This window comes from Salvia splendens, chromosome 14, assembly GCF_004379255.2.
Source record: "Salvia splendens isolate huo1 chromosome 14, SspV2, whole genome shotgun sequence".
NCBI lineage: Eukaryota > Viridiplantae > Streptophyta > Magnoliopsida > Lamiales > Lamiaceae > Salvia > Salvia splendens.
Window position 1 is genome coordinate 9,957,489 of NC_056045.1, and position 20,996 is coordinate 9,978,484.

Genomic DNA, 20,996 nt, shown 5'->3' on the forward strand with positions numbered 1-20,996 from the left:
TTTCATTTAAAATGTTGTCCATGCATGTTGGTCACGATCGCCGCGTCCGTAGTACCCCTAGTATGGGCGGTCGTGACATTTTTAGATCAATTAATTATGAAATGGCAGAATGGTAATTTCATGGTATATTTTATTCAATAAATATTTTTTTTAATTTTTTTTAAAATTTTTAATTTTTTTTTGTCATCTACGGCCTCGTTTGATTGCCCTGAGAGTGCCGAGTATGATAGGGTTGTTCAAACCAGTTTTGCATGATAGTGCTATGACATACATATCCCAGTTCGATGTTTGGTTGGCCTGCTAGTCCATCTCAGATAACTTATACAGACTTTGATTTGGCTTACAGAAACTACTGATAGCAGCAGTAATGGACAAATATGCCCTCATTAACATTTTCTATTGATGAATTCATCCTTGGAAACCCTATGTCATCCTCACCAAAAATTAAACTGGCGCGCGCCCCTCACATATTTTCAGCTCACCCAAGGTCGCAGCTTGGTCGCGATTTGATTACCGCAAATCAAAGGCCGATCATCGTGTCGAGTTCAACTATACCGGTAAGATCTCTTGTATTATCATTACCGCCGCCCAAACTTCAGAGTGTTGTTATAGTTCAGATTATATTTTGTGTGGTTGTCACCTGCGAACTCCAAGACAACCCTGCATTGATAAAAATTAATCCCCACTCATATATATACATAACAGACGGAGGAGTGAAGATGCAAAATCAACAAAGTTGTCATTTCATGATGCCTACCATCACCTTGTTGAAGCAATACATACATTTGCAAGTCACTGAAAGTGAAGATGCTCGACAAAGTCCAGGATGGTAATTCAAGCACACAGATACACAACAACCACTTGAACATAAATATTAGTAATCTCATGGACTTTTACAGAATTTGAAAGAAGCAAATTGATAATAAAGTGTCAATACCCAAGTCAGTGTAAACTCAATGAAATTCAGCACAAAACCAAAAACAACAGCCAATCAACTACAAGGTAATCAATGAACTAAAACCCTTGACTGATTCAGCCAAATTGGGAAGTAGGTCCTAAAATCAGATTCCATAAATGAACTCATTCACTCACCACGTATAATGCAATTGACTCCAGGAATTCACAAATTCATCCACCCATCATATTTTAAAAAAACTGTATTCAAATTCCGTAAAAAATAACAAACTTAAACTCAGACTGGGGCTTCGCTTGACGAAATTGACGAAATAACAAACTTAAACACAGACTGTGACTCCAGCAATTCACAAATTCAGCCACCCATCACAATTTGGAAAATTTGTACCCAATTTCAAATGATGTCTAATTGTGTACCCAATTTCAATTTTCCTATTTAGGTACAATTAGACAAAATTATAAAGACTTGATTGTGGCTGAGGGCTGAAATTTGTGTACCTTATGAACGCCCTCTTCTCTAGCCATGGAGAACCGTGTAGTTAATCGAGCTTCTCAGATTGTCAAACAAGCTACGTCGAATTACAGGATTTCAATTCGGCGGCGGATGTGAACTTTGACGCCGGTGCAATTTTTCGTCACAAATCAGTATGAAACAGAAGGAGAGGGAGGAAGGGGAGGGGTGTTTTAGACAACAGATGTGTAGAACACAATCTGGATTGACAACATAACTTCAATCACAGCCTTTAGCCTGGTTAGGCGTATATGAAAATGGCAGTTAGCTATCTTAAATTTTTCCGGGTCATGGAGTTTATACCGGGTCCTCGTGTAGTTATATCATACCAATCAAACACTAGATAGAACCTAGATAGCAGCCCATATCTACGGCTATCATACCAAACAAACGCCCCCTGCATATACAATTCATGTCAACTACACACATATAATGTCAACTACATATACAATTCATGTCAACTACACACATATAATGTCAACTATGTGTACAGTCCATGCCAACTACAGATACTATTAATGTCAACTACACATATATAATGTCAACTACATATACAATTCATGTCAACTATACACATATAATGTCAACTATAAGTTGTTGACATTTGATGTGCAGGCTATTGACAATAATACCCCCGAGTTGACATAATCTACTTGCGGTTGACAAATGTTGTGGATGAGTGGCTGAAAATGCATATCAATTCTCAATTAAGCTAAAAAATTTCAACCTAACAGGACCCTATATATATATATATGGAGATGATCAAAACAAGTATCTGTTTAAAATCTAGAAGGATTGTGTTAGGGTGGCACCACTATATATATATATATATAGGGACGTATTCATTTCCTTTTTTATCTTTTGTTCTTTGTTCTTTTTAATCTCATCCCCACGATTTTGTCATCCGACGGTCAGATTGGTGCCACGTGTCATTTAATAATGCAGATTTTCAGTTGAATAATGCACACCGGCTAATAATGCACCATTATAGTGTAATAATGCAGATTTTCAGTTGAATAATGCACACTGACTAATAATGCACCATTATAGTGTAATAATGCAGATCATCTGGACCGTTGATGAATGAGATCTAACGGCCCATATTAAGAAGAATAAAGGATCTAAGAGATGAATAAGAGAATAACGCTCTCATATATATATATATATATATATATATATATATATATATAGTAGTGATCTAGGGCAAGAGCCCCTTAAACATATAACTAGAGAACAAATCATAGCCACAGGATCAAGAAAATCAAGGGCTAGTATTAATACATGTAATTTTCTAATTTAAGGAGAAATTAGTTCCCTCAATCACAAATTTACTCCATAATAACAAGGCGGGGGTATTATGGTAATTTTGTAAAAGCTTGATACCAAAATCAGGTTAGGTCGCCAAATTGATTTCATTTGAAAAACAACCGCGCTTTCTTCTTCTCTCTTCTCCATCTTCATCGCCGCCTTGTACCCGCCATCGTCGCAGCGGCGGCGGGAGATCGGGTCGATGCGGTCGATTAGAGCGGGGTGGCCGAAAGCGTAAAGCGGGGTGCAGTTTTGAGGTATCCCGGTAGTAAAACTACTTGGGATGGATACGCGGATTGCTCGGATGCAGACTTGGTTGCGGAGCCTCAGATATGGGCAGCTGTGGATCCTCATGCGAAGAATGAGGCGTTCAATGTGAGCAATGGCGATGTTTTCAAATGGAAGCATTTCTGGAAGGTGTTGGCGGAGCAGTTTGGGGTGGAGTGTGGGCAGTATGAGGAAGGGAAGGAGGTTAAAGTGCAAGAGTTGATGAAGGATAAAGGTCCGGTTTGGGATGAGATCGTGAGGGAGAATGGCTTGGCGCCTACCAAGTTGGAGGATAATGGGCATTGGTGGTTGATAGATGTTGTGTTTCAGAATGCGTGTTTGTTGGATACAATGAACAAAAGCAAGGAGCATACTAATAGTGATGTGTTTTGTAAACAAAAGTGAAGTAAAATCATGCTAAGAGTGATGTGTTTTGTAAACAAGAGTGAAGTAAAATCATACTAAGAGTGATGTGTTTTGTAAACAAGAGTGAAGTAAAATCATGTTAAGAGTGATGTGTTTTGTGAACAAGAGTTAAGTAAAATCATGCTAAGAGTGATGTGTTTTGTAAACAAGAGTGAAGTAAAATCATGCTAAGAGTGATGTGTTTTGTAAACAAGAGTGAAGTAAAATCATGCTAAGAGTGATGTGTTTTATTAACACCAGTGAAGTAAAATCATCTTAATAGTGATGTGTTTTATTAACACCAGTGAAGTAAAATCATGCTAATAGTGATTTTTGCTTCATACGACATTTTGATTTTAATTATGCTAAAATCTTCCAGTAATTGGTGGCATTAACATCAAGAACAATGGATTCTAATATGTTTCTGTTTGTTGCTAAATTTTCTATTCTTTAAATTCATATACCGTGTTTCTCTCTCACTCCGTTCCACTGTTGCTAGCATGCACACAAGAAAAATCACTCCAAAAAAATGATCCAATAATTTGATGATCCATAGCAGAAAGCTCTCGAGAAGAACATCAATGGAGGATCATCCTAGATCACTGAACAAATTCTGGATCGGGTCATGCCTCATGTTCGTCTTCTGGTATCTCATAATCTACGCCTACGATTGGTCGTCTCTTTCCCTCTCCAGCCTCTCCGTTTCTAATATGTTTCCCGACGACTCCACCTCCATGCCGCCGCCGCCGTGTTCCTCACCTCCCTCGCCGCACTTGGTCGCAGATTTGGAAGGAGAAGGAAAGGAAACCGCGCCGCCGCCGTGTTCCTCATCTCCCTCGCCGCACTTGGTCGCAGATTTGGAAGGAGAAGGAAAGGAAACCGCTTAATTGATTTAAATCTCATAATGTAATTTCCAAAAATACCTTTAGTCTATTTTATATAATTAAAATAAATAATATTTGTTCCATTAAGATGTGTTGCTGAGATTTTATCTCTAGTTATACACTTAAAATTAGTTATATCTTGATCACTAACCTCTATATATATATATATTATACTAACAAACTATTATAGAAGAATTAAATTTTAAATAAAATTGTAAAAAGAAATTCAATAATATTAGTATTTCTTTTGTTTTGGTAATAAAAGCGGCAAAGGCCGGTAACAAAACAAAGTAACGAGAATAAGAAATACCTAATTTATCATGAATCAACCAGCTATTGAGGCCTAAAGATTGCGTCTCAAAAACATGAACTCCTCTCTGAAAACTATAGGCAAAATGCGACAAAAAATCCGCCGAGTAATTACTTATCTATGCACATGGTGAATTGTTAATGCATCAAACTCTTGAAATAACCCACCGACCTTCTGCACTATGGAGAGAATTTATAGACACTTCATTCCTTCCCATAATCGTAGAGACTCTGACAAGTTTATTACTATACGCATCTAACTTTCGATATCCCAGCTGCAAAAATTTGATGCATATTTTATAGGCTCAAGCTAGCCAAGGAGGTGGGATATCGGAAGTTAGAGGTGGAGAGTGATAGTCTTTCTGGAGTCTCTATGACTATGGGAAGGAATAATATTTCTAACAGACTAAGGGTATGTTTGAATTGGTAGATAGGGACATTTAAAAGGCATTTAATGGTCTTATCTAGTGTTTGATTTGCCTTCTAATTTTTCAGTGTGGCCCGTTGAAAGGGGTACTATTTTCGATCATATAATAATTCAGATTTTTTATTCGATTCACTCAGAAAAGTAGTGTACAAATAGTGGAGTAAGATGCGGGATAATTCTTTTTGTGTTATAGCCCAACAATGGAATTCCATTTTAGTGATGAAATCTTTTGTTCTTCATATTTAGTGAGTGACGCATGTTGCTCATGCGTTTTCGATTAATAAAACGCATGAGTCTCATGCATCTTTCAATAAAAATAAAAAATATATAGAAAATAAACGCATGAGACGCATGATCCTCATACGTTTCGTTAAAAAACGACGTATGACGTACATGCGTCGCTTACAAACTGGAAATCTAAAAAAATGCAATACACTTATGGAATTCCATTAGCTACCTTGAATAATAAAAAGAATAAACCCATTAAGATGTAGGTATTGAGTGGGATATATGGGAAATAAAAATATTTTCGGGAGAGATTAACATTTTAGGATGACTCGAACCTATTATTGCGAATGGGGTAAATCCATTCTAATATAATTAAAGCATTTTTAGCATGAAAAAAAAGTAAAAAATGGGGAGTATTTACTAATTTTTATATATTATGTAAAGACCAATTTATTACTCATATTAAAAAGTCAAATTGCACTCTTTGGCATATTACACCAACGATATCAGTGACCACATGATTGCACCAAATGTAACTAATAGGAAAAAACGTACAAACCTCCATTCAAAACTGGTATCACTTTTATTCCAACATACAGTTGACTTAGTATACAATTCTTAATTACACCAAATGGGAAATTTTATAATTATTTACAACAAGAATCAATGCATAACAACTCAAATAGCATCATCTTCCTCCATTCATTGGCAAAGGAATATGATCCCTAGAGATGCTATCATATCCCACATTTGAGCTCATATCACCATTACCGAAGTGACTCATTCCATCATCAATTCGAATTAAAGACTCCACCTCTTCTTCATCGTGTACATTAATTCGTGCCCACGAGTGTCTCTCTCCGAGTATAAGCCCTTCGAGTTCCATCGCTACCTCCTTCATACTAGGCCTATCCTCGCCTCTCACATTCAAACACTCTTTTGCCAGTTTAGAAACAACAGATATTTGCTCCATATTTTCCAACCCCACAATATTTTCATCAAGAATTTCAAGCAAGAGGTCTTGTTTGAGTACATAAAGGAAATAGTTGGCAAGACTCTTCTCCTCTATCGGCCTATCAAAACTCAATGCTCTCCTCCCCGTAACTAGCTCCAACAGAACAACTCCAAAACTATAAACATCGCTCTTCTCTGTCAATTGGTTTGTTTGCATGTATTCAGGATCAAGGTATCCGAAAGTCCCTTGCACCATTGTGGATAATTGTGCAAGATCAACGGGAACCAACCTTGAAGCTCCAAAATCTGACACCTTCGCTGTGAAAGTATGGTCTAAAAGAATGTTGTCAGGCTTGACATCCCTATGAATGATGGGAGTAGAAGCTGAAGAGTGAAGATACGAGAGGACCTCTGCAGTTTCTGTAGCGATCTTAAGACGCGTGTTCCAATCAAGAATGCGCGCCTTAGCCTCATTGTGCAAGTGTGATGAAAGGGTGCCATTGTTGATAAACTCGTAGACCAAAAGGGGGGCATCGGTCTCCAGGCAACAACCAAGCAACGTTACTACATTCCTGTGGTTGATCTGAGACAGGACAACAACCTCGTTGATGAACTGCTCGATTTGTGTGGGATCAACTCTTATAGATCTCTTGATTGCAACTGTTCTTCTGTCCGCTAGCACTCCTTTGTACACCGTGCCAAAGCCACCTCGACCAAGGATCATACTGTCGTGGAAGTTGTTTGTAGCCTTTTGTAGCTCGGATGAGCTGAAAATGGTGACCATATCCGGTGAGGCTTCTCTCATAGCGAGTTTCTCTCGCAACATATTGCCACCGTTTTGGAGAAAGAATTTTTGCTTCATCTTATTATGTGATCTTCTCTTGAGATCCAAATAGAGGAGGATGATACCAAGTAGCAAACAAATGATCCCAGAGGCAATCCCTGTTTGTTTGTTTATTTTAAGAAGCCCATGTTTGAAAATGATCAGAAATATATTAATATTAGTTAGATTACTTATAAAACAAACCAATAATATTTACCAATCAAGACAAAAGTAATCTTGGTATCCTTGGGCGGTTTCTCTCTGCACCCATCTACGCCCATTCCATCACCATCATAATTATCGGGGCAAGTACATGTGTAATTGCCTATTTCATTGGTGCAGAGTGCATGCTTGTTGCAATTATGTAAAGACTCATTTAAGCATTCATTAATATCTGCAAACATTAATACTACTAGTTCAACATGATGAATAATAATACTACAAAGAGAAAAAGTAAAGTAATACTGATACCTCTACATCCTTTAGGTAGATAAGGGTTTCCTTCAAATCTGTCCTTGCAACGACATCGGTAGCCATAGCCATTGGTGGGTTTGTAGCATTGAGAGTTTGCACTGACGCAAGCGTAGCTGTCGGCGTTTCTCTCAGCCTGCTCGCATGTGCCATTTCCGATGGCCCAATCAATCACAGCAGGAAGTCTTGTAACGTCTAACAAGTTAGTTAGATTATCCTTTGAAAAGTTAAAGGCAGAGTCCTTAACAACAAAAGCGTAACCGCATGTGTTGAAGTCCGAAACATCGGTATAATTGGAATAACTATTGACCCTAATCCCCACCGTTGTCACATTTTGAGGGATGGGAGTCTGGCAACATCCGACTCCGGCACACGACCCTTCCGTGAGATCGTCCCGGGAGCTGCACATGGCGGTGCAGCCGGTCATGAAGGTGCGGTCAAGCCTATTCCCGGAAACCAAGGCGTAGGCATCACAACCCACAATTGTGAACCTGTTTGCAGTATAATTGACGGTGAAGGAAGTAGTTAGTTCTATCCGCGTATCGATGCTTAAAGAACTTGAGGCGTTGAGATGATAACAATCTTTGGCTATGCGCTGCAGCAACGTGATTTGGCCCTCCAGGGATATATCTATGATTGGGATAGTCGTGTTCCACCAAAAGAGCTTTGGAGGGGTTGTTGTGCGGTTGCATGTGACCCAGAACTGAATAGCCAGGTAGCATTCTTTTGTAGTGCCGAAAGGGAAGGGGATGCGTATGTCGCCACAAGAGTCGTCGCAGTTTTCCTTCGATAACGGGAAATTCTGCGATGAAAGTACTAGCGTGGGTAATGTGAAGATGATCATCACAAGAATTGATGCCTGCATATTGTCTAGTTTAGGCTTGTGAATTGTGATATGCTATTCGATAATGCATACTTCATTTTATATAGCTAAGTCAATGGATGCCCAAAGTCTTCTATATTATTCCACTAGCACTCACTCATTCAACGCCTCTAATCTAATTTCAATGTAAACATCTATAACTTAATTTAACTCTTACTCGGTTTGAAGGGATACCACCCCATTTCCTCCCCTTTTCGCCACGATATTATTGGTTCAATTATAACTTATTATATTTACTTATATTTAATATTTTCAAAATTGTTGCATGTACAAGATATGTGTTCGAATTTTTTCTCCTTTAACTAAAGATAAATGAATAAAATTTAAAATTATTTATGTCGGTAAATTTTTTTTATGTATGTATTAAAATCAAAATACATTCATAAAATATAAGATATTTATATAAATTAAATGTAAAGTTTGTTCACGAAGAGAGGTCAGTATAGGTACATACGTATATGCATTACTTTGGGTGAGATTCATCCATACTTATAAAAGTGATAATGAAGGATAATTATAGACATATTAGAATTCACCTCATATTTTCAATGTGTTTCCCGTGAGATTTATTTAATTGTTCCATACGGATAAAATTTGGAAGTCGTTTTCTTTTCATTTTGCAAATCAATAAATTTGGAAATTAAATGTGTTGTTTCGACTGTTTTAAAATTTTGAATATAATACGGTTTGTGCATCACAAACGTGAGAGATGATAATCAATTATATTATGTTATTGTCTTTAAATAAAATAGCATAACATAAAAGATGAATTAAATTTTATAAATAATTTTTATATAATACAGAGAATAATCTATTAATAAGCTAATTAAAAAAAGTCAAAGTTGCCCTTCTTGACAAGTTATAGCAATAATATCACTAGTTGAGACTTCACATCAGAGTGGCCACGTGATTGAGACAAAAGTAACAAAAACAACACCAAATTACAATAAATAAGATTTTTACATCTTTTCAAAACATTAGTACAATGGAGTATTTAATTTCCAACATACATTTAATGATTTGACGTAAATATACATGAAACAATACCAAAGTGGCACATGAGTTGTTGTGTCCAGCTAATAATTTTATGACAATTGGAAAAATCCATATCCAATTAGACAACACTATTTATGTAAAATTGCTTAATATATGGAAATTACCGCCATATGTTTTCACCTCCCATATAATATATATGCACAATAAAATAACAATATATTTATATGTACTTTTCGTCTCTTAGCGTCAATAAAATTTTTATGCTACAATAACACTTTGTTATAATTATTTGAAATTTTATGGGTATTTCTTATTTATTTATGTATATAAATATAGATATACTCATTAAAGTGAAAAATATACACAAATAAAATGCATGATCATAATTTAAATTTTATTAGCATATTAATTACTTTATCTTTCTTGGTAGCATGTCAAAAATTAAAAATAAAAATAAAAATAAGATAATTAAAAAATCAAAGGTAATTCATTTTCTATTCTTTTAAACGGAATAGTTAGAAGATTAGTTGATTTTAAATTTCATGAATGATTATCAACTTAATAATCCATCATCTAAATTGACACTTGGATAATATTTATTAGTTATATGATAATTAACATTTACATAAAATAATATTAATATATACAATCTCCTAAGTGACTTATAAGCTACACACGCTTTTAAAAGTCTACATTTATTATTGCACATGGATGATTAATATAAAGATAGTTACCACAAAATAAGTATACGTATAATTTCCAAATATAAATACTAGTGTTAAGCAATTTACTGTAAATAGTGATTGTCTAATTGGATGTGAATTTTACATTTGTTAAAGAATTATTAGTTGGACACACTAACTCATATTGCCACTTTGGTATGGAAGGACTATTGAATATTTTCTCTAAGGCGGGACACCAAAATTGAAGGAAATATCATAAATATTGCCACTTTGGTATGGAAGGACTATTGAATATTTTCTCTAAGGCGGGACACCAAAATTGAAGGAAATATCATAAACAACACCAAATTGCATTGAAATTTCATATCTCCTGCAAAATTTTGATACTTAAAGACTAAAAAGACCTCTTTCACAACTGGCATAATTATTATTCCAACATACTTTTGACTGACTAGGTATAGAACTACTAAATTACACCAAATGGGAAAAAATAAATTATTATTTACAATAAGACTCAATATGAATATACATACTTAATTAATGCATAATTACTATTCAAATAGTATCATCTTCCTCCATACATTAGCAAAAGAATATCATCACTGGAGATGCTGTCATATCCGACACTTGAGTTACACCAGAGCGACTCATTGCATCATCAATTGGAATCAAAGACTCCATCTTTTCTTCATAGTATACATTAATGCATTCCCACGAGTGTTTCCCTCTGAGTATTAGCCCTTCGAGCTCCATCGCTACCTCCTTCGTACTAGGTCTATCCTCACCTCTCACGTTCAAACACGCTTTCGTGAGCTTAGAAACAACAGATATTTGCTCCATATTTTCCAACCCCACAATTTTTATTCAAGAATGTCAAAGATGAGTTCTTGTTTGAATACATAAAGAAAATAATTGGCAAGGCTAGCTCTTCTCCTCTATCGGCCTATCAAAACTCAAAGCTCTCCACCCTGTAATTAACTTTGTTGGTTTCTGGATTACAAGAGATAAAAGCCGGGCGTAATACAATCCCAAAGAAGGAATACAGAATGGAAACTGAAACTGAATTACAATGTAAAATTCGAAACAGATAAACCGTGAAACAGTAGTTAGTCGAGTCGAGGAGGCTTCTTTCCGCAAGACGAGATACGCCCCGGTAGTGCTCTCGGTTTGGCGTGTCGTCCCCAAAGATGAAAAGACTACGTCTCTGGTGAAGCAGCACCGCTATCAGCAGAGCTCCGGCGAACTGGATGGAGGAGAGGGCAGAGCTTTCGACAGAAAAATAATGCAGGAGAGGGAGAGCTTATGATGCAGAATGCTTGTGTATTATATTCTAAAGATGCATGGAATGGCTAGCCTATTTATAGGCTCAGTCCAGTGCTGGGGGGTCAACAGCCATGATGGCTGTCATCATTGCGAGAGTGTAACTGCCGACCGTTACAAACCGTTACGTGTGGAGCGTGTGGATTTCTCACGTGTCAGCCGTGTAGGCTTTGACTGTGCCACGCTTGACGATGTGTCAAGCCACTTGGATTGCTGACTCAGCGGTGGTCTAAAAAGATTAAGTTTGGGCCAAGCACCAAGCCCAAAGACCACCCAAAGACTAAGATCCAAGATCCAAGTCCAAGTCCAAGATCAAGATCGGGATCGAGACCGAGACTGAGCCCGGGCACGCGACCGAGACCGAGCCCGGGCCCGCGACCGTGACCATGAGCACGGGCTCAGGCTCGGGCGGGCAGGCGGCGGCGGCGGTGCGCTCGTGTGGGCTCTTTCACCCATCTTGGTCCACTATAATTATTAAGTAACATAAAGTCGCTTAATTTAAGCACATTAAAATATGTGTTACTTCTCCTATGTGGGATAATTAACACTAGTTAATTATTCCCTAAGCTCAAACTCCAAGCTTTAATTAAAAGCTAATTATGCCCAACTTTAATCCACTATTTCTCACTCACCGGAAATCGGATTTGAGAAAGTGAATATACTACATTTATCTACGTAAAATGTAGGTCGACGCTATCATTTAATTTCACAAAATTAAACGTCTCGTCACATTTATTATTTGGTCAAAGTCCATTGACCGGGCATATTTAATCCATGATTTTTACAATCCCCCACATGAGTGGAAATAGCCGAATGCATATGCATGCAGACACAAGCTCAACCCTCGAGAGGTATATAAGCATAAGGATAGGTAGTTGTTGGCTTTGAACCCTCCATAGTCGACACCATCGGATACACAGGCGGCTTAGTAGCGCGATGCTTTGAACTAATCCCCCACGGCGTGCACCGAGACAATGGTGTTAACGCTTAAACACCTCAACCTCACCCGTTCTCACGTTTTGTGTCCATTGCGGTCTTGGACACCACTTTGGATTCATAGGTACGTTTTATGAAGCGACCACACTTCGCACTTACATAGGTGATTCTTAGTCAAGTACCTTGCCATAATTGGTCTCTTTGAGAACTCCATCTCTTTGAGATCCTTAAGAACCATTAAAAGTCATAGACTTAGACTTTACCACTAGGCAAGTTCTCCAACACTCTATTGCTCTCTAGGGAATAGATATAATTGAGTGTTTCTCATGAACTCTCATAGCTTAGTTGTCCCTTTGAACCAAGTTCTTGGGATCTCCAGTCATCATGGTTGGGTTACCACTATGATAATTTTTTAGTTTGTGGATTTCAAACTCATTCCCTCTAGCAACTTATTCATTTGATCACGGTTTAACCATTTGGTTAGCGGATCCGCTAGATTATCTATTGACTTCACGTAGTCAATTGTAATCACTCCTGTTGTGATCAAATGTCTCACGGTGTTATGTCGTCGACGTATATGTCGAGACTTACCATTATAGAAACCATTGTTTGCCCTTCCAATAGTTGTTTGGCTATCGCAGTGGATCAGCACTGGTGGCACTGGTTTAGACCAACATGGAATGTCTTCAAGGAAGTTCTTAAGCCACTCGGCTTCCTCACCCGCCTTGTCTAAGGCGATGAACTCCAATTCCATGGTTGATCGGGCTATACATGTCTGTTTTGTGGATTTCCACGATACAACACCACCCCAAATAGTAAAGACGTATCCACTTGTTGAAAGTGAGTCTCTATTATCGGATGTCCAATTTGCATCCCAGTACCCTTCAAGTACCGGGGGGTATCTCGAGAAGTGTAGCCCATGATTTTGAGTATGTTTTAAATATCTCAAAACCCTCACAAGAGCTCTCCAATGCTCTTTGCTTGGATTGCTCGTGTAACGACTCAACTTGTTCACGGCACAGCAATGTCAGGTCGAGTGCAATTAGTTAAGTACATAATGCATCCGATGACCCGTGCATACTCTTCTTGTGCAACGGGCTCACCTTTGTTTTTGCTCAAGTGAACGTCGAGTTCAATTGGAGTCTTAACGGCGCGCCATCATAGGCTTTGAATTTGTTCAAAATCTTCTCAACATAATGTGATTGTGTTAAGATGATTCCATCAGACGTTCTTAGAATCTTCATTCCAAGAATTACATCGGCTAGACCCATGTCTTTCATGTCAAAGTTTCTCTTTAACATGGTCTTTGTATCGTTAATTACTTTAGTGTTGCTACCCAAGATTAACATATCATCAACGTATAGACACACTATAACATGACCGTTATTAGTGCTCTTGATGTAGACACATTTGTCGCACTCGTTGATCTTGAACCCATTTGATAACATCACATTATCAAACTTCAAGTACCATTGCAATGGCGCTTGTTTTAATCTATATAAGATGATTCCATCAGACGTTCTTAAATCTTCATATTCCAAGAATTACATCGGCTAGACCCATGTCTTTCATGTCAAAGTTCCTCTTTAACATGGTCTTTGTATCGTTAATTACTTGAGTGTTGCTACCCAAGATTAACATATCATCAACGTATAGACACACTGTAACATGACCGTTATTAGTGCTCTTGATGTAGACACATTTATCGCACTCGTTGATCTTGAACCCATTTGATAACATCACATTATCAAACTTCAAGTGCCATTGCAATGGCCCTTGTTTCAATCTATATAGAGACTTTACGAGCTTGCATACCTTTTTCTCTTGTTCAGGTACTACAAACCCTTCGGGTTGTTCCATATAGATTTCATCTTCTAGTTCACCATTTGGAAACACGGTCTTTACATCCATTTGATGAATCTCAAGATTGTGCAATGCAGCAATAGCGAGAAGCACTAGGATAGATGTAATCCTTGTTACAGGTGAATAGGTATCGAAGAAGTCATGTCCTTCCTTTTGTTTAAAACCCTTTACTACTAGTCGGGCTTTATACTTATCCATTGTTCCATCGGCCTTAAATTTCCTTTTACGTACCCATTTGCAACCTAGAGGTTTCGCACCTTCAGGTAGATCTACCATCACCCAAGTGTGGTTTAGCAAAATTGAATCAATTTCGCTTTGAACGGCTTCTCTCCAATGTAACCCGTCTGGGCCATCGAAGGCTACTTTTATAGATGTCGGTTCTTCATCTAACATAAAAGTAATGTAGTCAGGACCAAATGTTTTTGGTGTTCTGACCCTACTACCACGTCTTAGTACTGTGTCATTTGGATCGGGCCTTGCACGCTTGCGCGATTTAGGTTCTCATCCACTGATTTAGAACTAGTGGCTTCAATCTCCACTGGTTTAGAACTAGTGGCTTCTTCTTCAATTCTTGTCTCAGAATTGGTTAAGACTTTTTCTTTGTCTTTGCAAGGAAATGTATTTTCGAGAAATACAACATTCCTTGACTCAATTGTTGTTACTACAGTAACAGTCGATATTTCAGACTTGTGAACAACAAATCGATATGCACTACTATTAAGTGTATATCCAATGAAGATGCAATCAACTGTTTTAGGTCCGATTGTAACTTTTTTGGGCGGAGGAACCATCACCTTAGCCAAACACCCCCACACTTTGAGGTATTTGTAGGATGACTTCCTTCCCTTCCACAACTCACAAGGAGTAACATCTTTTCCTTTGAGAGGGATTTTATTCAAGATATAGTTGGCTGTCAATACAGCTTCCCCCCACATGTTATGTGGTAATCCTTAAGTCAGAAGCAGTGCATTCATCATCTCTTTTAGAGTTCGATTTTTGCGTTCTGCAACACCATTAGATTGTGGTGAATATGGTGCAGTCGTTTGATGGATTATACCACTTGCGTTGCATAACTCCTCAAACGGGGCTACATATTCGCCTCCTCTATCGCTTCGAATCATTTTGATTTTACAACCAAGTTGATTCTCAACTTCGTTCTTATAATTTTTGAACGCTTCTATTGCTTCATCTTTACTTCTTAAAAGATAAATGTAGCAATACCTTGTGCAATCATCTATGAAAGTGATAAAGTACTTTTTACCACCTCTAGTTTGCACCATCTTTAAATCACATACGTCCGTGTGAATTAATTCAAGGGGTTTTGTACTTCGTTCCACCGAGTGAAACGACAACTTAGTCATTTTTGCTTCAAGACAAATTTCACATTTATCTTGAGTATCCACTTCATTAGCCTTTAGTAAATCTAAATTTAATAATCTTTTGATGGCATTTGAATTTACATGTCCCAATCTACAATGCCATAAATTTGAACACTCAGTCAAATAAGAGGAAGTAAATGCTTTATTATTATTAGCCAACGGCTTTGCAACACTGCGAGTTGCTACGCTAAGCTTGAAAAGTCCATCGGTTACATAACCTTTTCCGAGTGACTTTCCAAATTTGTACAATGCAAACCTATCAGACTCAAATACAAGTTTAAACCCCTTATTAACTAGTATTGATCCTGACACTAGGTTCTTGCGGATGTCTGGGACATGCAGCACATCCTTCAAAGTGATTGTGACGCCAGACGTCATCATGAGAATCACGTTGCCAACGCCGAGGATTTCGGACGATGCTTGATTCCCCATGTTGATCTTCCTCCCTTCAACAGCAGTGTAGGAGGCAAACTTGCTCCTATCTGAGCAGACATGAGCAGTAGCGCCGGTGTCGATGTACCAGCCACCCTTGTTATCAACATGGTTAACCTCTTCAGTGACCACAACAATGAGGTCGTTTTCATCACAGTCCTTGAACTCGTTCTTAACGACGTGGGCAGTCGGCTTCTTCTTCTTGCTGCGGCAGTCCTTTGCAAAGTGGCCCGGTTTGCCACATTTGTAGCAATCGCCTTCAAACTTCTTTGTAGGCTGCTTTCCCTTCCCTTTGTCGCTTGGACGATTTGGGCGAGGGCGTTTGTTGGAGGGACCGCCCCGCTCCAACAGATTGGCTTTGGCTTCAAGTGGGGTGAAGCCCTTAGCCTTTTGGTCGATTTTGCGCACATCAGCCTCAATGCGCAATTTCACGATCAAGTCTTCAAGGGTCATCTGCTTTCGCTTGTGCTTGAGATAGCTCTTAAAGTCCTTCCAACTTGGAGGAAGCTTGTCAATGATCGTGCACCTTAGGAATTTGTCGGGCAAGGTCATCCCTTCAGCCACTAATGCGTGGATGATCATTAAGAGCTCTTGGACTTGCTCCATAATGGGTCGAGAGTCGACCATCTTGTAGTCCATAAACTTGGATGCTACAACTTGTTCAGTACCTGCAACATTATCTATGCTATACTTCTTTTCTAGGCTTTCCCACATTTGTTTAGATATGGTTACATTGGAGTATACATTGTACAAACTATCATCTAAAGCACTTAGAATGAAATTTGTACAAAGATAATCTCCTTTCCTCCAAGCTTCATAGTCCGCAATGACTTCGAGCCTAGTCTCTTGATCACTTGGCGCGGGCGGCTCGTTTTCCGTGAGGAAGTTGGCGACGCCCAATGTTGTCAAGTAGAACAACATCTTTTGGTACCACCTTTTGAAGTCAGATCCTCCAAACTATGGTGGCTTCTCGGCAGGTGGCATCATTCTTGGTGCCAAAGGTGCCGAGCTTGGTCCATGGAAGGAACCAATTTCGTTGCCCCCGAAGGAGCCAACAACATGGTTGGGCATAGAGCCCCCACCATTCATGTTGGGCATAGAGCCCGCCATGATCGTACTATCCCCGAAGGGACTAGCACCCGCATGAGACCCGAAGGCCCCAGCATTCGTGTGAGACCCGAAGGCCCCAGCACTCGATCCATTAAAGGATCCAAAGGAACCACTAAAATTGGAACCAACCAATCTACTCGAGGTGGATCCACCAGTGTGCCCAAGGGGGTTAATAAACTCCCAAGGGGTTTTTGATGAAGATGGATAGCGCCCGGGAGTGGGCATCATTGTCGGAATCGACGAAGTGTTGACAGGTCCAGTGGTCGCCATGTTGGAGGAAATGGCGACGGCGGAGGTGGCAGCAGCGGTGTTGGATTCAGTCGACATCTCCAGCAAAAGGTGTTTTTAGTTTCGAAAGTTTTAGTTCAGTTTTATGGTCCAAATTCCTTCAAAGGCAAGTTATCTCGTCTTGTGATTTTTGGTTTCTGGATTACAAGAGATAAAAGCCGGGCGTAATACAACCCAGAAGAAGGAAAACAGAATGGAAAACTGAAACTGAATTACAATGTAAAATTCAAAACAGATAAACCGTGAAACAGTAGTTAGCCGAGTCGAGGAGACCTCTTTCCGCAAGACGAGATACGCCCCGGTAGTGCTCTCGGTTTGGCGTGTCATCCCCAAAGATGAAACGGCTACGTCTCTGGTGAAGCAGCACAACTATCAGCAGAGCTCAGGCGAACTGGATAGAGGAGAGGACAGAGCTTTCGACAGAAAAACAATGCAGGAGAGGGAGAGCTTATGATGCAGAATGCTTGTGTATTATATTCTAAAGATGCATGGAATGACTAGCCTATTTATAGGTTCAGTCCACTGCTGGGGGGTCAACAGCCATGATGGCTGTCATCATTGCGAGAGTGTAACTGCCGACCGTTACAAACCGTCACAAGAGCTTGTGGCAGGAGAGCGCCATTCGCGTGTGGAGCGTGTGGAATTCTCACGTGTCAGCCGTGTAGGCTTTGATTGTGCCACGCTTGACGATGTATCAAGCCACTTGGATTTATGACTCAGCGGTGGTCTAAATAGATTAAGTTTGGGCCAAGCACCAAGCCCAAAGACCAATTGTGTCCGGGATCGGGATCGGGATTGGGATTGGGATCGTGACCGAGACCCGCGGCCCGCGACCACGAGCACGGGCTCAGGCGGGCGGCGGCGGCGGCGCGGGCGTGTGGGCTCTTTTACCCATCTTGGTCCACTATAATTATTAAGTAACATATGGTCACTTAATTTAAGCACATTAAAATATGTGTTACTTCTCCTATTTGGGATAATTAACACTTGTTAATTATTCCCTAAGCTCAAACTCCAAGCTTTAATTAAAAGCTAATTATGCCAACTTTAATCCACTATTTCTCACTTATCGGAAATCGGATTTGAGAAAGTGAATATACTACATTTATCTACGTAAAATGTAGGTCGACGCTATATCATTTAATTTCACAAAATTAAACGTCTCATCATATTTATTATTTGGTCAAAGTCTATTGACCGGGCATATTTAATCCATGATTTTTACAAACTCCACCCTCTAATCCAACAGAACAACTCAAAACTATAAACATCGCTCTTCTCTATCAACTGGTTTGTTTTCATGTATTCAGGATCATGATATCCGAAAGTCCCTTGCACCATTGTGGATAGTTGTGCTAGATCAACGGGAACCAACATTAAAGCTCCAAAATCAGACGCATTTGCTGTGAAAGTATGGTCTAGAAGGATGTTGTTAGGCATGACATCTCTATGTATGGTGGGAGTAGAAGTTGAAGAGTGAAGATACGAGAGGACCTCTACAGTTTCTTTAGCGATCTTAAGACGTTTGTTCCAGTCAACAACCAAGCAACCTAACTACATTCCTATGGTTGATCTGACACAGAACAACCAAGCACGCCTTTGTACACGGTGCCAAAGCCACCTCAACCAATGATCATACTATCATGGAAGTTGTTTTTCGCCTTTTCTAGTTCGTACTAGCTGAAAATGGTGAACATCTCCGGTGAAGCCTCTCTCCTTGCGAGTTATCTTGCAACATATGTCCTTCGTTTTTGGAGAAAGAATGTATGCTTGATTTTGTTATGTGATCTTTGCTTGAGTTCCAAAAATAAAAGTGTTAATGTATAATTATCAATCAAGAAATATGCAATCTTCGTACGATGTTTCTTTTGGGGAAGAATGCATTCATCTTCACCTCTTCCATCACTATCATGTTTATCTGGACAGGATAAGTCCCTTCTTCATTCTTGCAGTACTCCTTCAAGGTCTAATTGTTTCGATTTGTATCCTCACATTCATTAATATCTGTAAACAAGAGCAAGCAGTTCATTAGTCATGATCAAATAGTACTCCCTATGTTCCATGGTAGTGGAGTCATTTTGCCATTTTCGTACGTTCCATAGTAATGGAGTCATTTCCATTTTTAGTGAAAGTCAACACATTTCTTCTCACTTACGTTACTCTCTCTTACTTTATTCTATCTTTATCTCCCAGACCTTTTCATTTCCTACTTTATTCTTTCTTTACTTAACTTATTTAACACAATTTTTTAAATCGTGTGTCGAAAAGAAACGCCTCCACTACCGCGGAACGTAGGGAGTACTATATAGTAAACACCTTCTCATGTCCATGTGCCCCAATTTTCCATTTTCGGACGTCCCTTATTAATTGATCCACTTCATATTTACTATATTTATTGATGGACCTCACATCCATTAACTCACTATATTAACATTTTTTTATTATTATTATTATTCTCAGTCTTAGTTTACTCTTTCTCTACTTTAAGTATTTATTTCTCTCTCCGTCCCTTAAAAATAGACAACATTTGACAATTTGGGATATCCCTTAAAAATATACCAATTCTATTAAAGAAATTTTTTTTCTCTATAATGAGATCGGTCTCATTATCCACTAACAATACTCCAATCACTTTTTTTTCTATCTTTCTCTTACTTTACCAATTGTGCATTAAAACTCCTGTCATTTCAAATGTTGTCTATTTTTTAGGGACGAAGGGAGTACTATTTTTCCAAAACAAGTGTAGAAAATAAAACGCATCTATTAAGGTGGAACAAGTATAAAACTAATGTATGACTCTGATAGGCTAATTTTTGTCACTTGTATTTGATGACTATTTGCAACATATGTTGAATATTTGCATGAAAAAGATGCGTGTTTTGGCAGGGAATGAATGGAATGGTGTGATGACCGACGAGCATGCTAAAGGAATGGAGCCCGGAAAACATGCAAATAAGAGGCAAATTGGAGATAACTTCGAAGGTTTGAGAAGTCCATAAGACACAAACTACTAAATCGAATAGATTGGCCAGTTCTAAGGAAAGTTGATAGCTATTCAAAGTAGCACTTCAAAGATAGATCGACGATTGTTTTTGCTACCAACACTCACCAGAGCCACTTTTAAAGAAAAACAAACCAACTACCGTTATTGGGAGTGGAGAAGACTTCCACATCAGATTGGTTGGAAGAAGTGTAACAAAAACAACAAAACTCATCTTTTGGCTGAACTTTTCATTAACCACTTTACTTGTCACGACCACAACTCCCTAGTAATAGAAAGTGTAGCTATTTCATGACTAAACTAATTCAATGGTCACAAGCTCGTCATAAATAAGTACTCAATTCAAGGAAACAAAGTCTCATGATGAAAGGGGTACAAACTCATCGAAATTAGAGTAATTAACTGAGTGCATAGTCTTTGCTAAAACAATTCTAGAACTTGCAGCGGAAGGTTTCAAGACGAAATAATATGTATGAAGACTGACTCATGCTAATTTAGCAATCAAAAGCGTCACCCGCAAGTGAACGAGTTATGTAGCACGTGACAAGTTGAAATTATCGATCCTCGAAGACTAAGTGCTCGAATGAATACTATGATGCAATT

The 20,996-nt window shown here is 38.7% G+C and overlaps 1 protein-coding gene and 1 long non-coding RNA gene across 2 annotated transcripts; one reads left to right on the forward strand and one right to left on the reverse strand.

The window, feature by feature from the left end:
• The first annotated feature begins 134 nt into the window (after nt 1–134).
• Nucleotides 135–4,090, forward strand: LOC121765513. Its single transcript, XR_006042840.1, has 3 exons — nt 135–557; nt 706–829; nt 3,966–4,090. It is a non-coding gene; the product is annotated as an uncharacterized LOC121765513 (long non-coding RNA).
• Nucleotides 4,091–5,818: 1,728 nt separating this feature from the next.
• Nucleotides 5,819–8,463, reverse strand: LOC121765500 (wall-associated receptor kinase 2-like). Its single transcript, XM_042161680.1, has 3 exons — nt 7,503–8,463; nt 7,249–7,425; nt 5,819–7,150 (listed from the first exon to the last, which is right to left on the reverse strand). The coding sequence occupies exons 1-3, from the start codon at nt 8,365–8,367 to the stop codon at nt 5,943–5,945; spliced, it is 2,250 nt and encodes a 749-aa protein (XP_042017614.1). The 5' UTR covers nt 8,368–8,463; the 3' UTR covers nt 5,819–5,942.
• Nucleotides 8,464–20,996: the final 12,533 nt, after the last annotated feature.

Excerpts from the sequence above, each read along its gene's own strand:
- LOC121765500 (XM_042161680.1), bottom strand. The coding sequence starts at position 8,367 with ATGCAGGCATCAATTCTTGTGATGATCATCTTCACATTACCCACGCTA. Across the intron at positions 7,426-7,502 it reads TCTACCTAAAGGATGTAGAG|ATATTAATGAATGCTTAAAT; the intron begins GTATCAGTATTA and ends TAATGTTTGCAG. Across the intron at positions 7,151-7,248 it reads GATTACTTTTGTCTTGATTG|GGATTGCCTCTGGGATCATT; the intron begins GTAAATATTATT and ends ACAAACAAACAG.